Here is a 15,578-nt window from a genome sequence, read left to right as displayed (position 1 = left end):
ACCAGTTACACATACCTGGGTCTAACAAGTTCATCTGGGAGTTCTAGCATTGAAGGCACTGAAGATGAAAGTGCACTGGGCTTTCTACACCACGTTAAGGAGGTTTTACAACATCACACCTCCCCCATAAAAGTCTGGTTGTGAATTGTAGAAGTGTAATCAAACCCATTGCCCTATATGGCAGTGAAGTGTGGGGTACAATCACAGGCCAGGCTTACACTAAATTCTGTAGCACACAGAATTCTGTAAAAACATTGATTATGCAGAGAAGATACACCTAGTATGTATGCAGGGCTTAATTAGGCCAATAGCCATTGCTACAGAAGAAAGCAATAAAATACTAACTACGCCTGAAAAATAATGACCAGAATTCCTACTACCACAAGACCCTGCTGAGCCAAGAGCTGAGCCTGGAGAAGAGCCCTCTGAGCCAGCTGGTCCTGAGGCTCACAGCCACCAACCAAACTCAGCAAGGCACAGCTAAAACAACACAAGTCCAATTCAACCAAGAAAGTATATTAATACAATCAATATTATAAATAATATGCAATAGAAAGCATGTGATGTAAGATAAATATTTGGAGTGAAATTACAAAGATGTCTTTAGTGTATCTTCCTTTAAGATGAATAATTCTTCTTCAAATTCTAAAGAAAGAACAGATACCCAAATGTTAAAGCTTCTGTTTATTATGACAGATGATATGAAAATGAATACTACATAGCAAATGTGAAAATAATATTTAGCATCGGGTGGCCCACAGGATGGGATGTAAGCTTTCTCCCAGCACAGCAGAAGAGGGGTTCACTGAGTCTCCCCAAGTCCGCAGTGGGGGTCTCTGGCTGTAGTCTTGTCTCCTGTTGTTTCCCTTCTCTGCTCTCTCCTGCACGAAGCTCAGGGGGGTATCTGGACCCCAAAGGATGCGAATCAAGTCCAGTAATCAGAGCCATACTGGGTCTGTGTGCTTCATCCCAGCCATTGACACGTACATGAGGCACAAAGCAGACCCCACAACCTGCTGTCCTCCCCCATGAGCACAGCTCCAGGCACAAACACAGTCAGTGGCTTCATGAGACAACCTGATCCACAGGGAATTATGAGAAAACCATAAGAATAACAACTGAATGGAGTAGGAATACATTTACAGTATATGATAGGTAAGAAAAACATAAATGGAAAGTTATTATAAAAGTAAGAAAAAAATAGTCTTAGTATCATACATTGTGATTACCAGTTTTTAAACAAGTTACAAATTAATCTTAAGCAAAAAGTCTTAAAATGAATAAAATCAAGATTGTAAATCATTATTCAAATCATTCATCATTATTCAATCATTAATCATATAAATTATATTATAATCAATATTATATGAAATAAAGCATGTTATATTATACATTATGATATAATATAGTTTTTTTAATAAACTCTCCCACTGTTACAGCCATCAGTCCACCCAATACATTGATTATCTATCATGTTTTCTTTGGGCTTCAAGGCACCTTACAAAAACACTTGAAGGGGAACTGCAATGCTGTTTTCATATTTTAAGGTTAGAAAGAATCAGCTTTGAATAGTGTATTTCAAATCGCAATAAAAGCAAAATGTACACAGTAACTTGTAAAATCTCCAATTTACATCACAAAATAGACAACATTCCTAAGTATGCACAGCACCAAGTTCTGTGATTCAGAATGAGGCAATAAAACATCCAGTGACATTAAGCAGCCTTATTACATTGTAAACAAGCAGGCTTGTGAATACATCTCTTTCAATCGAACAGAACTATTGCTCTCAACTTCGAGATGGTTTTGCCGACAAATACCAATTACTTGTTAAGTCTGCATGCAGATCACATTGAAACATTTCTGCAGTGAAATGTCTGCTGCACAACCCATATTCATTCACTAGTACATCACATTACATTAATCATTACAGTGACTAGTGAGCAGGAAGAGCCGCATCACGTCACAATTCTCGCTAGCTCTCGACAACATGGCCACTATACGGTACTTTCACAAAATTCACCACTTTGTGCTAAATTCAAAATTTGTCATTTCTCCTAATCAACGAATTTATTTTGTTACCGAGATTTAATAACCAGTCTGCGAAATATGGACTGCAGTCCCCCTTTCACATTAAGAACAGAACTATGAAATTCATTTCTGCTATAACGCGATCGTTGGCTCTCAAAGAATGTGGCATATTTCATAATTATAGCATAACAGTATGACTGCATGATACAGTACAATGTTTGTGAGTTTTGTAACGTGCTAGGCTCATTTTTTATAATGTGCTCTTTGATAACGATTTTGCCCTACACCGACAGTAAGTCCTGATACGCCTTGACAAGGCATGACAACGCCCTTAGTTGCTACCCCCAAGCTGTCTAAAAAAAAAGCGGACTAGATATGTGTAATACTTTGATCGAAAAAACGTCCCCTCTCATCCATGAGCTTTCGCCATTATCCCTCGCTGTCAAATAGTGCCGCTTAGACTTCCCTTTCATCTTCTGTCCTTAAATCCTTTAAACTGTATTGAATCGGTACTATCTGTTGTAATAAACGCTGATACAGTATGTGAACTTGATATATAACTTTTTTCACTATTATTAATATATATTATCCTATGTCACATATCTAAACACCCTGAGCTCTGACCCCAAGCTTCTCTCTCCCCGTCTGTGTGTCTGTGTCTCATGGAGAGCAAGTTGGGGTATGCGAAAAGACTAATTCCTAATGCAAGAAACTGTATAGGGCTAATAGAGTCATCTTATCTTATCTTAATTGTTGCCTTTAATCATTTTAACTGAACTAATTTTCAGACGATTGTAAAACGAGGAATCTGTGTAGGTCCCCAATCTGTAGATCTCCTTCTATCAAATGCAGAAAAGACTATAGGTAACAGCTTGCGCAAGAAAGAAAGAAAGGTGTCAATATTTACAGACTTAATGACTTTTGTGGACAATGACAGGAAAACTGGGCTGGCACAAGCCGGACGGACCCCAGCAGCTGAACACCATAAGGCACAAACAGGGAGTGCAAGTTTGGCGAATGTCCCTCAGACACTGAATGGAGGCATTATTTCAAGTGATGTTGACATTCAGATCCTGGACTCCACTGTGTAATTCATACAGTAGGTAATCAATGTAGAGTAACATGAGAACCTGGGACAGTTTGAGGACACATTATCCAGGTTTCTCACTAGAGCTCATAAGCTTGTTTTCCTCCAGTCAAGTTGTCTCGAAGATAAACTGTGCAAAAGTCATTTGGTATCATAATCACAGCATTTGATCTTTCCTTGAAATGTGGATGATTTCCTATTGATGATTTCAGTGAAATTACTTTCTGTTTTGGCTGGTTCAGCTACAGATGAGTGTTGTTTCTCATCTGTTTTTCCATTATTTAATTCTTCAAGGGTAGCACCATCACCAAAGCACTATTTACAATGTTGAGGGATTTAACTGCATTATATTTAACAAGGCCGCAGTTCTGAAGTAAGGCCAGCAGGAGGAAATCTTGAATGTCAAAGATCAATGACTATGAAAATCATTAAATGAACAAGTAAAGGTTAATTCCACACTGAAAAGTAGAAAGAAGAAACACAAAGTTTTGGCTCTTACATCATCTTCAAGTGTCAGGGAGAGAGAGTAAGGTGGCAGGAATATAAAACACAGGAGAGCAAAGGACAAAGCAGACAAGGATGAACATTCAAAATCTGTGTTTAGAAGCAATGGCTCTGTCTTTATCAGAACGTGTTTGTCTCTCTGGATCTCTTCATATGTCTGGATGTCCTCCTCCTATTGGATCTCTTCATCTGGCTGGATTGCCACCTCCACCTGGATCTCTTCGTCTGACTGGTCCTCCTCCTCCTCCATCTGGACCTCTTCATCTGTCTGGATCACCTCCTCCATCTGGATCTCCTCCTCCAACTGGATCTCTTTGTCTGTCTGGAGACTCTTCTCCACCTGGTTCTCTTCTTCCTCCATCTGCATCTCTTCCTCTCGCAGTATCTCTCCCTCAGTTGGACAAGAGTTACTGGACAAATTATCACAGCCCTCAAGAAGCCTCCTGAAAGCATCGACAATGAATGAAGCATCAACATCTTCTTGCGAGAACTCGGCTTCAAACGTGCTGAAGAGCGACTCTCCCAGCTGCCCATGTTGGTGACATAGGCCCTTCAGGGCTTCCAGAATCTCATCTGGAGCTGCTGCTTCTTTCAGCAGTACTGACAGCTCTGGGTTGTCACCCGCTGCCTCCATGAACAGTTTCAGAACACAGAGGAGCCTTCTATTGTCTCGCACCTGGTGAATCATCTGTTTTATAATGCTGCTGATGATGGCCCAGAGGGAAACTGCATACTCGATAATGCTCTGCTGTTTCCCAGAAGGGGTTCTGTAGGAGTAACCCCCTGTGTGCATGGCAACTAGCCGGCCATATCCGTCAAAAACTGGGGAGCCAGAGGAGCCATCAAAAAAGCAGGTGTTGTAAGTCAGCTTCTCCTGATCATTCTCTAGGGCTGTGAAATTAATTTCCTCTAAGTAAGATTTGTTAAAGATTTGAAGATAGCGAGAGTTTCTCACGATGTGGTCTGAGGATGCAGCCTTCCGTTCGTTGAGCTCAATAACTGAACATATATCCTTCTTTTTGATCCCACCGTCAGGATGGCCAATGATGCAAATACCCCCTCTCTTTGGAAGGGAGCCAAATTTCCCAAGGAGCTGGGATGGGAGACCTGTGTCAGACTGGAGCTCCAGTAAAGTATAATCAAGATCCCTGTCATAGGCCAGCAGCTCTGATTTTGTACCCAAAATCTCTCCAGGGCAGCCAGCTTCGAGGTGTTGGAATGTGACGGTTACCTTCTTGAGCAGCTTCATGCTTTGAGGATATAAGATGTTTTCTACCACATGAGCATTTGTAAGGATAAAGCAGTCAAAGAGACAGAAGCCTGTGCCTGTGGGAGACTTCTCAATGAAGATCTGACAGACAGAACAACTGAGCTCGTCCAGCATCATTGACTTCCACACCTCCGAAAAAATCTCTGTATTTTTCCCATATTCCTCTCTGAATATTCGCGCGACCTGGGAAAAGTTCCTTATCCCCTCTCTCTTTTTTAATTGCTGAATGAGGCCTTCAAACTGGGATCGAAGAGCATGGAGCAACCCCTCGGACTGTGGAATGGCTTGGTATCGCCTCTTCTTTACGCTTTGAGGAGCAGTAGGATTGGACTGGTCTTTGCATGTGCTGCTAGAAGAAGGAGTGGCTGTAGGACAAGCTGCCGGGTCCGTGGAGTCACCCAAGTCCCTTGTGGGGTTCCCAGGCCGCAACCTTGCCTTTGATTCAGTGGGTGTCTCCTGGCAACACTGTGTGGACCGGTGTTGCGACTCTCCATTCGGCACGATTAGCAGCAGGGTGAATACTCTGCCATCCAGCTTGTCCACTCGAGAGGACAGCTCCACAGTTTTTGCCGTGAGTAGCTCCGAAAGTTTACAGCAATTCTCAAACACGCAAGGAAGGAAGCGGCCGTCTCTTTCTAAAGCCTCCTTGACCGTCTCAGCTTCAAACGCGTAGACACAAATTTTGCAGTCTTTTTTATGAAGGTGGTTGTTTTGCAACACCTTCCTGACTTTTGACTTCTGTTGGCCTTTAGGTTTTATGTAGAAAACAACTCCTTGGCCTCTTCCATTTTTCAGGGGTTTGGCAGAGTGGGAAATGATGCGAGATTCACTTTTTACAGCGGGAATGTGCTCTAGTTGGAAGCTCTCTCCCTCTTGGATAAAGGAACAAGGCATATGAGCTGCCACCATGCCCGTCAGATGTTTCTGTCCCACAAGGACCAGATCTTTCTCCTGATTGTTCTCCAGGTCCCGAGGCAGAAGCTCTGCCACTGTTGTGGCTCGGTCACAAGTAACCTCCCTGGGGTCCCCAAGGGCATATTCACCATAGAAGATGACAGAATGGGGCTTGTGTTGCTCTTCTTCCATCTTCCTCATCTTCTGCCTTGGGGGCTGGGCAGCAGACAGAAATGGACACACAAAACAAGGAAAGAAAGGTTAGGGGAGGCACACAAGTGTGATATCTATGCAGCAGTGCAGAGGCATAGTCACAGGTCACAGGATTGCTAACTGGGGTGCCGTGAGTTCAAGTGGGGCTTAGCTGTTGTACCCTAGACCAGGCTTCGCCACTTGGACAGCTCCAGTAACATGGCCAGCTGTGTCATGAGTAGGTAAAGTGGGCAGACAGATTAATAACAATGTCCAAAAGACTCTCTGAATCAGTGGTTTTCAACCGGTGTTGGCAGTTATTAAAACTCACTATTCAATCTGACCAAAATTACAAATCAGAAAACTTGTGACAATTAATCATCAAATACCTTAAAAGCGAGGTATATGTCTTTTTGATTATAAACCATGAATGTTCTAAGTGCAGAACCAGGACTTAATAGCAAAAAGGAGGCCCAAACCTGCCATTTTTTTAAGCACACATTAAAATCCACAAAGAAATGGTTAATTGACCACAAAATCAACATTCTGCAATACCCATTTCAGTCTCGGGGCTTGAACCCCACTGATAAGCTTTGGTTTAAATAGAAGAGGACAGTCCATAAGTGCAGACCGGAAGATATATAGGATGGACAAAATTCTGTATGGAGGAAGGGTATATGATCCCTCCCAATGTACCACAGATGAGCAGGAGTGATGAATGACACTGACCGCGTTCTCCTTCCCATGTGCCGGCCGCTGTGGAGTGCTGCTGGGCTGTAGAGGACACAAACACAAAAGTAAGCAAATGTGGCACACACCAACACACTGCAAGACGCACTCACTGACAGTCCCTGCAGCGCAGTCAGTCGAGCAGCAGGAGGAGGAGTGAGAGCAGCAGCAGGAGGAGTGAGAGGAGCAGGAGGAGGAGTGAGAGCAGCAGCAGGAGGAGGAGTGAGAGCAGCGGCAGGAGGAGGAGGAGTGAGAGCAGCGGCAGGAGGAGGAGGAGTGAGAGCAGCGGCAGGAGGAGGAGGAGGAGTGAGCTGCAGCAGCAGGAGGAGGAGTGAGAGCAGCAGCAGCAGGAGGAGGAGTGAGCTGCAGCAGCAGGAGGAGGAGTGAGCTGCAGCAGGAGGAGGAGGAGTGAGCAGCAGCAGGAGGAGGAGTGAGAGCAGCAGGAGGAGGAGGAGTGAGAGCAGCAGCAGGAGGAGGAGTGAGAGCAGCAGCAGGAGGAGGAGTGAGCTGCAGCAGGAGGAGGAGTGAGAACAGCGGCAGGAGGAGGAGGAGTGAGAGCAGCTGCAGGAGGAGGAGGAGGAGTGAGAGCAGCGGCAGCAGGAGGAGGAGTGAGCTGCAGCAGGAGGAGGAGGAGTGAGCTGCAGCAGGAGGAGGAGGAGTGAGCTGCAGCAGGAGGAGGAGGAGGAGTGAGAGCAGCAGGAGGAGGAGTGAGAGCAGCAGCAGGAGGAGGAGGAGTGAGAGCTGCAGCAGGAGGAGGAGTGAGCAGCAGCAGGAGGAGGAGTGAGCAGCAGCAGGAGGAGGAGTGAGCAGGCATATTCTTCAGGTGTTAATTTGGCTCAGTATACTGAGATCTGTACACTGTCTGAAGAGGCGGGTTCCTGCACGTACCGTGAGATACTCATCCAGTCTTTTCTGATTCCTCTGAACGGATGCCAGGGCAGGTCTCTGTCAGAAAAGCAGGGGGGAGGTGAGAGATCAGGGTCTGTATTCCACCTCCACAGGGAACAGTTACATAATGTTGCACTAACTGCACATGCAGGTGAGGCAGAAGACGTACAACAGTTAAGACAGGATAACAATGTTCCCCCACTCTGACAGCCAAGCACGTATGACACACACACTCACCCACACAGCCACACACCTGCGAAACACACACACACACTCAGAGAGACAGCCTCACACCTGCGACACACACACACACACACTCAGAGAGACAGCCTCACACCTGCGACACACACACACACAGAGAGACAGCCTCACACCTGCGACACACACACACACACTCAGAGAGACAGCCTCACACCTGCGACACACACACACACACTCAGAGAGACAGCCTCACACCTGCGACACACACACACACACTCAGAGAGACAGCCTCACACCTGCGACACACACACACACACTCAGAGAGACAGCCTCACACCTGCGACACACACACACACACTCAGAGAGACAGCCTCACACCTGCGACACACACACACACTCAGGGAGACAGCCTCACACCTGCGACACACACACACACTCAGGGAGACAGCCTCACACCTGCGACACACACACACACTCAGGGAGACAGCCTCACACCTGCGACACACACACACACTCAGGGAGACAGCCTCACACCTGCGACACACACACACTCAGAGAGACAGCCTCACACCTGCGACACACACACACTCAGAGAGACAGCCTCACACCTGCGACACACACACACTCAGAGAGACAGCCTCACACCTGCGACACACACACACACTCAGAGAGACAGCCTCACACCTGCGACACACACACACACTCAGAGAGACAGCCTCACACCTGCGACACACACACACACACTCAGAGAGACAGCCTCACACCTGCGACACACACACACACACTCAGAGAGACAGCCTCACACCTGCGACACACACACACACACACACTCAGAGAGACAGCCTCACACCTGCGACACACACACACTCAGAGAGACAGCCTCACACCTGCGACACACACACACTCAGAGAGACAGCCTCACACCTGCGACACACACACACTCAGAGAGACAGCCTCACACCTGCGACACACACACACTCAGAGAGACAGCCTCACACCTGCGACACACACACACACTCAGAGAGACAGCCTCACACCTGCGACACACACACACTCAGAGAGACAGCCTCACACCTGCGACACACACACTCAGAGAGACAGCCTCACACCTGCGACACACACACACACACACTCAGAGAGACAGCCTCACACCTGCGACACACACACACACACACTCAGAGAGACAGCCTCACACCTGCGACACACACACACACACACTCAGAGAGACAGCCTCACACCTGCGACACACACACACACACTCAGAGAGACAGCCTCACACCTGCGACACACACACACACTCAGAGAGACAGCCTCACACCTGCGACACACACACACACACTCAGAGAGACAGCCTCACACCTGCGACACACACACACACTCAGAGAGACAGCCTCACACCTGCGACACACACACACACACTCAGAGAGACAGCCTCACACCTGCGACACACACGCACACACTCAGAGAGACAGCCTCACACCTGCGACACACACGCACACACTCAGAGAGACAGCCTCACACCTGCGACACACACACACACACTCAGGGAGACAGCCTCACACCTGCAACACACATACACACGCTTACAAATATCATGCACCTGCACACAGCCACACAAATATGATACATGCAAATAGTCCTGCACATACAATGTGAACACACACTACAGACAGGTCTGACCTTGCTTTTTCTCCCCATCCTGGAACAGCAGCCTGAGTGTCCTGTGCAGTTTTACCTGGCAGAGCAACACGAAAAAACAATGATAAATCTCATCTCTTCTGAACTGGTGCCTCCTAGCTAACAACCAGCTTTCCAGGGGAATATTTGGAAACCCTTGAATGCACTCTACCACCTTCGGCAATTTCAAACCCTTGTGTCGGAGATATCTATGCAACAATGTCCCGCTAAGACAGTTTTCACAAAACACCCGACAGTGCAAGCAGACAGCCTGCTTATCACAGCACAACTTGAACTTGGCTTAGACGGGGTCTTCCTTCGCCCCACAGCGCCAATTCCTGGCTCTTGTATAGCGCCGCTGAGCTCTGCCTGAATCTGTTTCCCTCGCGGGGGGTACGAGAGAGCACAGTGCAGTGTTGACGTTTAATCAGACAGCCCCTTGTAGGGTAGAATAATCTTTGCAGAATCCAGAATCTCTGGCCAGTCTCTTGTGTTCCCATAAACACCTAGACAGGGCAAGAATGAGTGTAGTGGAGGAACACGACCCAACACTAACGCAGACTGTCTATTCTGCAGTCCAGCTGTCCCAGGGGGGACACAGCTTCTTTCAGTCGGCTGTACCCTCCGGTCCAGAGAGGGCACCCCCTGAACCCAGAGACTGGGGGAAGGTTACACAGTTTCACACGACACCGACACACACACACACCCGCCTGGAGACAGGAAGGTTAGAAGCGCGCAGACGAGAATTAGGGCCAGACAAGGCATCCCTGAGGTTTGAGGGCGGTGTGGAAGGGCCTTGCAGGTTTTTTTAAAAACGCAAAATAAAGCCAGGCGTGGGGGTAATCCGACACCGTGCTCTGTCTCGCTTCGGGGCGGAAGTTTGATTAAAGTAGCCAGACTGCATCCCTGCCTGTAGCTGAACTGTACCTGTAGTTCTTAATTCCGAGCTGAAAACAAGACAGACTGTATCTGTAATTATTCTACATGCGAGTCCTGCAGCTACAGGGCAATAGCGCACAAATGCAGCAGAGTGCACTGACATCTGAGCAGGTGCTTTTCGTTCGTGTGCAGTATGTGAGAAAAGGTATGAGCAAACGCTTTGTTCAGAGGAACTCTGAATATACCGAGTCCTGAGACGACCATATCTGCCTCATAACCAGCTGCGCAGTCGCCCCGGATTGGCCCGGACAGGCGGGGAAAAGAAAGTGAAAGTGTTTTGCTCTGGCGCCTGGACTCTTTAAAGTCTTAAAACTCCGCGCAAGAGAAAAACACTCTTCAGAAATACACACACGTCGGTATCAACGTGAGAGTCGCCAGCGATAATGATAATAAAAACAATTATAATAATAATAATAATAATAATAATAATAATAATAATAATGTGCATAGGAACACAAAATAGGTTTATTCCATGCTGAAAAGAGAAGAGAGAAAACACAACGTTTCGGCTGTGAAGCTTTCTTCAGGCGTGAGAGAAACAGGGCAGACAGCAAGGAGTAAATAGCACAGAACGACGAAAAAATCTAGAAAAAGATTTAAAGGAAGGCATAGTGGGTCGCAGCAGGAGCAGGCTGAAGTAGTTCGGGTTATTCCATGCTGATAAGAGAAGAGAGAAAACACAACATTTCAGCTGCAAAGCCTTCTTCAGGAGTGAGAAAGACAGGGCAGGCAGCAAAGACAATTTAAAAATAACATACCGCAGACTTCCTGATGGCCCAATACGCTTTAGGAAAATGTAATATGGCTTCTTCTTCGGTCTTTGTCAAGCTTTAATGTTGTTATTTTTTGGGGGGCGGTTGCGCACGAATATGGTTCGCACTATGGTATAGAGATGTCATATATATTGCACTCTGCGCCGATAGACTAAGACAAGCAGCTCCTGCAGACAACTTCGAAAAGCCCGCCACAGCAGGAAGTACGTCATGCATGACGTCAAGGCATCAGAGTGGGGCGGAGACGCTCCCTGCCTGAAGGCTGGGATCTGTCTGGCTCGTATTGTTTTGTTTTTTTTAAAACAAAAATATATACAACTCACATTGCTACACTTCAGGAATGAAGAGACGTGTCCTTTCAGGCACAACACATTTAGGTTTCTGTAAATTTACATAGATTACAAACGCCACTGTATTTGACCACAGTGCAACATTTGCCGTTGATTTATAGTTTTTGGACTGAAAAGAAACTTATCATAGTAAATATGTTTTTAGACATCTTAAATGACATTGTGACTGCCAGCATACCTGTATGTTTACAAAGTTTGATAATAAGCGTTGCTGTGTTTCACCAGAGTGTGGTATTTGCAGATATACTACGCTTTTAAACTGAGGCTCGCGCTTGCCACCTGCTGGCCGTTCCGCTTAACAGCAGACGATTCACATAAAAATAATCTAAAATTTGAACACATTAAAAACATGGATTTCAGCATGATGTATTACACACACGAGACTACATATAACATCATTAGGGGCACACAACAAAGTTGCATTTTACAAAAAAGATAGGTACACAGAGGTGAAGATAAGGTACACATAGCTTTCATGTTCATACATTTTAAAATTGTCTGGAACTATGCCCTTATGCCTATTTTAAACAGTTCTAATGTGGGTCTCCTTCTAGACCTTTACATTTTATATATATATTAAGTAACGAGAAAGATAATGATTAAGTAAATGACATGATATTTTTGTATTTTTGTAAAGGGATTAAAAGTAGCATGATAGGTATTTATATTTATCTGTTTATCTATGCCAACAGCCATATCACCCTGCAACTCACAACTGGTGGCCCACTGCTGCTCAGCAGGAGTGAGCCTGGCCAGTACCTGGATGGGAAACTCCTGGGAAAGCTGAGGTAGAAGAGATGTTAGTGCCCAGCAGGGGGTGCTCACCCTGCAGTCTGTGTGGGTCCTAATGCCCCAGTATAGTGGTGGGGACACTTCTGTAAAAAGGCTCCATCCTTTGAAGGAGATGTAAAACCAAGGTCTGACTCTCTGTGGTCATTAAAAGATTGCCAGGTGTTTCTTGAAAAGAGTAGGGGTGTGTTATGAATAATTTACCTTTGAAAATATTTTTGATTTACTAAAATATTCATCATTTGTAAATAACATTGCTTTACGTAAATAATTAGTGTTATCTTGAATTTTCTTGACCAGAAGTTACTAGAATGATTGTGTAAATCATTATAAAAAGCCTAGAACTTTGGAGGGGAGTTTGAATTCACCAGAGAGTAATGGACGGAGTTTGAGCAGAGAGGGATTCAGCCTGTTTTAAAGTCATTTTATACTTACGAACAGGATTTATACAACATATATTTGGAATTTCTGTTTCTCGAGGGATATTGAATGTTGCCTCTTGTGTATGTTTTGGTGGAAAGGATTTGAAAGGGAAATCCTATAACAATCTACAGACCAGTGACGGAAGAGCATTGACAGAAAGGGTCTCTTAGATAAGTGAACTTTTGTGTTTTTTCTTTACTCATAATAAGTGATTGTAATTATAATTATTGTTTTGTTATTGTAAATAAATGTGTAAATATAAGATAAAAAAAATCACTGACTGCTTTTATTTTACTGCATTGTAACAGGTGTAACCCTGGCACCATGACCAAATTTCCCATTGGCCTTTACCAGTCAGGGCCTCCTAATAATCCCAAACTCTGAACTGGCTACATCACTCTGTTCTCCTCCCCACTGAGAGCTGGTGTGTGGTGAGAGTACTGGTGCACTATGGCTGCTGTCACATCATCCAGGTGGGGCTGCACACTGGTGGTGGTGGAGGGGATCCCCATTACCTGTGAGTGGAGTGTCCAGAAAAGCACTATATAAGTGTGAGAAATTATTATTATTTCCCTTAAAAGAAATGTTAACATTTGAATCTTTCTTTATATACCGTAAATTTGTTCATTTGATCACAGCCGTGAAAATCCAGGCCTCCCTGCTACAGAGATCCTTCCTACCAACTCAGGGGCGTAGCCACGGGTGGGCCTGATTGATCCTAGGCCTACCCAATCAGTCCAAAGTAATTTAAGATTTTTTTCCCCTTGTTTGCGTTACATGATTTGCTTTTTAATGTTACGTGTTTGATCTTTTTCATCTCATGCGATTTGCTATTGGCTCGCAGTATCTTTTGTGACCAATAAGACAATTATGTAAATATAGTGGGCCGTGCATGCGTGGCCGTAGCCTAATTGGCTATCGTTGTCGTGAATAATATTAATACTGACGGATAGATGCGAGTGTTTACAGATAACTATTCAGATCGCCTCTAAATGCCCTGCAGTATTTAAAGCGAACGACGTTTACAGAGCTAAAATGCATCCAAAGTATGTATTCGACGCTTTTATCTTCAGAACTTAATATTTTAATACCTTCGCAGTTTTTACTCTCATGGCGCCTCACTCGGTATTACCCTTGGGGCGATGCATTTACTCCAGCCTCTGAAAGCCATACGTGCGTGCACGTTCTTCTGGCATGTTATTTAAAGGAAAGGTAAAAGCTCCGTGAAGTTGCCCCCCCCCCCCTACAAACAGCACAAAGAATGAAACCCACCTCGTTAGTGCTACGTTTGTGCCGGTTTGTGGCGTTGAAATAGCGTTCGTGCTGCTTTCGTTCCCGAGATATAGCACCTTGGTTTTCCGGTGATCACGTGACCGTGCACGGTGACTTTGACCTCCAGTGACCCCGTCTGCCGAGTTCAAGCGCTCTGTTACAGTTTAGCTCGTACCCTTAACATTTTAAAGACAATCAATATCCATAAACATATGAGCCTCTTTGTGAATAATGCTAAGACATGACGAATGCCAACAAGTCAGCCATCTATGACATAAACCTGTGGTTATAATGTATGTAAAATCACCGTGATTATAAGATCTATGGTTTTTATTTTCTAAGGCAGGTTCTCATTTCTATCCCTACTGTGACACGCTGTTGCCACGCGTAACAGTGGGATACCTTCACGGCAAGACCTCCGCAGCATTTTATGATAGGGACCCCATGTATATCGCATGTATATCGCGGCAGTGTATATCACGACTGGCGCCTTGCTTCCATGCCACCCTGGCACTGCTGTCACAACAAAGGTCTCATATCAGGACATGATATACCCAGATAGGACGTGTCACAATATATGTACTTTGTGTTGTGACATGGCATCAGCATATCCTGTCAGGGTATATCCTATCGCAACATATGGACTCCATGTCGCTACATGTAGTGGGGCATTTTGTCAGGGTATGTAATATCGCGATATACGAGCTTCATGTCGCGACATGGGGGTAGGCGTTTTGGCTGGGTATGTTATATCGCGATATAGGACCTTTCATGTCGCGACATGGAGTGGGGCATTTTTGCCGGGGTATGTCATATCGCGATATGCGGGTTTCATATCGTGACATGGGCGCGGGGGCATTTATCATATCGCGACATGCGGGCTCCATGTCGCGACATAGGGAGCGGGGTGTTTTGTCGGAGTATGTCATATCGCGATATATGGAATTAATGTCGCAACAGTGGCGCCATAATAGTGATGGCCAGTCTTAATGGGTATAGCAATGTGCGAGCACTCCTATCGTGACATGCTATCAGAGTCGTGAACGCGCTGTGGATGCCATGACATTCTTTGTCTGCTATTCAGTTTTGACCTCAGTGCGACTTCTCTTAGATTGATTAGTAATTGAAAACCAACGGATGTGTTACTGTATATCCAGCGTGCCCACACAGCACACATGGTTAACCGGGGCTACAGTATTTGGACCAAGAAGAACATCCATCACCTATTTATCTACACGTTCTTGGAACTTCTGCTATGGCGCTTTACCCAATCAGAGTGTCGATTCTCACTTTTCATCCAATCGTGGCCCGAACTGCTCGGGGGTTTAGCCAATCGCGGGTCTGAGAGCTGAGAGCTAGCAGCGCCAGGTGGATCGGCTTGTTTACTGTCAATGAGAATCTAGTTTTAAAATGCTTTACTTATTTGCAAAATAACTACATCGGCTTATTTTTTTAACGTCTTTATTGATTCATAATGTCCCGTACTCTTCGAAGTAAATACATTTTTTATTTGCAATATAACTGTCTCCGCTGATTTCTGTAATACATGGTATTTGAAC

The 15,578-nt window shown here is 45.3% G+C and overlaps 1 protein-coding gene across 4 annotated transcripts; it reads right to left on the bottom strand.

Moving 5' to 3' along the window:
* Positions 1–671: 671 nt before the first annotated feature.
* On the bottom strand, positions 672–14,183 carry LOC148656779 (serine protease FAM111A-like). 4 transcript variants are annotated; one of them, XM_088642623.1, is made up of 6 exons: positions 11,171–11,378; positions 9,477–9,531; positions 7,596–7,652; positions 6,675–6,752; positions 3,900–6,002; positions 672–3,863 (listed from the first exon to the last, which is right to left on the bottom strand). In XM_088642623.1, exons 2-6 carry the CDS (start codon positions 9,492–9,494, stop codon positions 3,795–3,797), a joined length of 2,325 nt encoding a protein of 774 aa, XP_088498749.1. In that variant the 5' UTR covers positions 9,495–9,531; positions 11,171–11,378; the 3' UTR covers positions 672–3,794. The 4 variants fall into 4 exon arrangements, with proteins under 4 accessions (XP_088498749.1, XP_088498747.1, XP_088498746.1 ...); XM_088642621.1 differs by lacking the exon at positions 11,171–11,378 and adding an exon at positions 14,020–14,183 and having other exon boundaries at positions 672–6,002; XM_088642620.1 differs by having other exon boundaries at positions 672–6,002.
* Positions 14,184–15,578: the final 1,395 nt, after the last annotated feature.

Source organism: Lepisosteus platostomus, chromosome 8 (assembly GCF_059453375.1).
Source record: "Lepisosteus platostomus isolate fLepPlt1 chromosome 8, fLepPlt1.hap1, whole genome shotgun sequence".
NCBI classification, from domain to species: domain Eukaryota; kingdom Metazoa; phylum Chordata; class Actinopteri; order Semionotiformes; family Lepisosteidae; genus Lepisosteus; species Lepisosteus platostomus.
The sequence above is the reverse complement of the archived record's forward strand: the minus strand, read 5'-3'. Positions and strand labels throughout refer to the sequence as shown.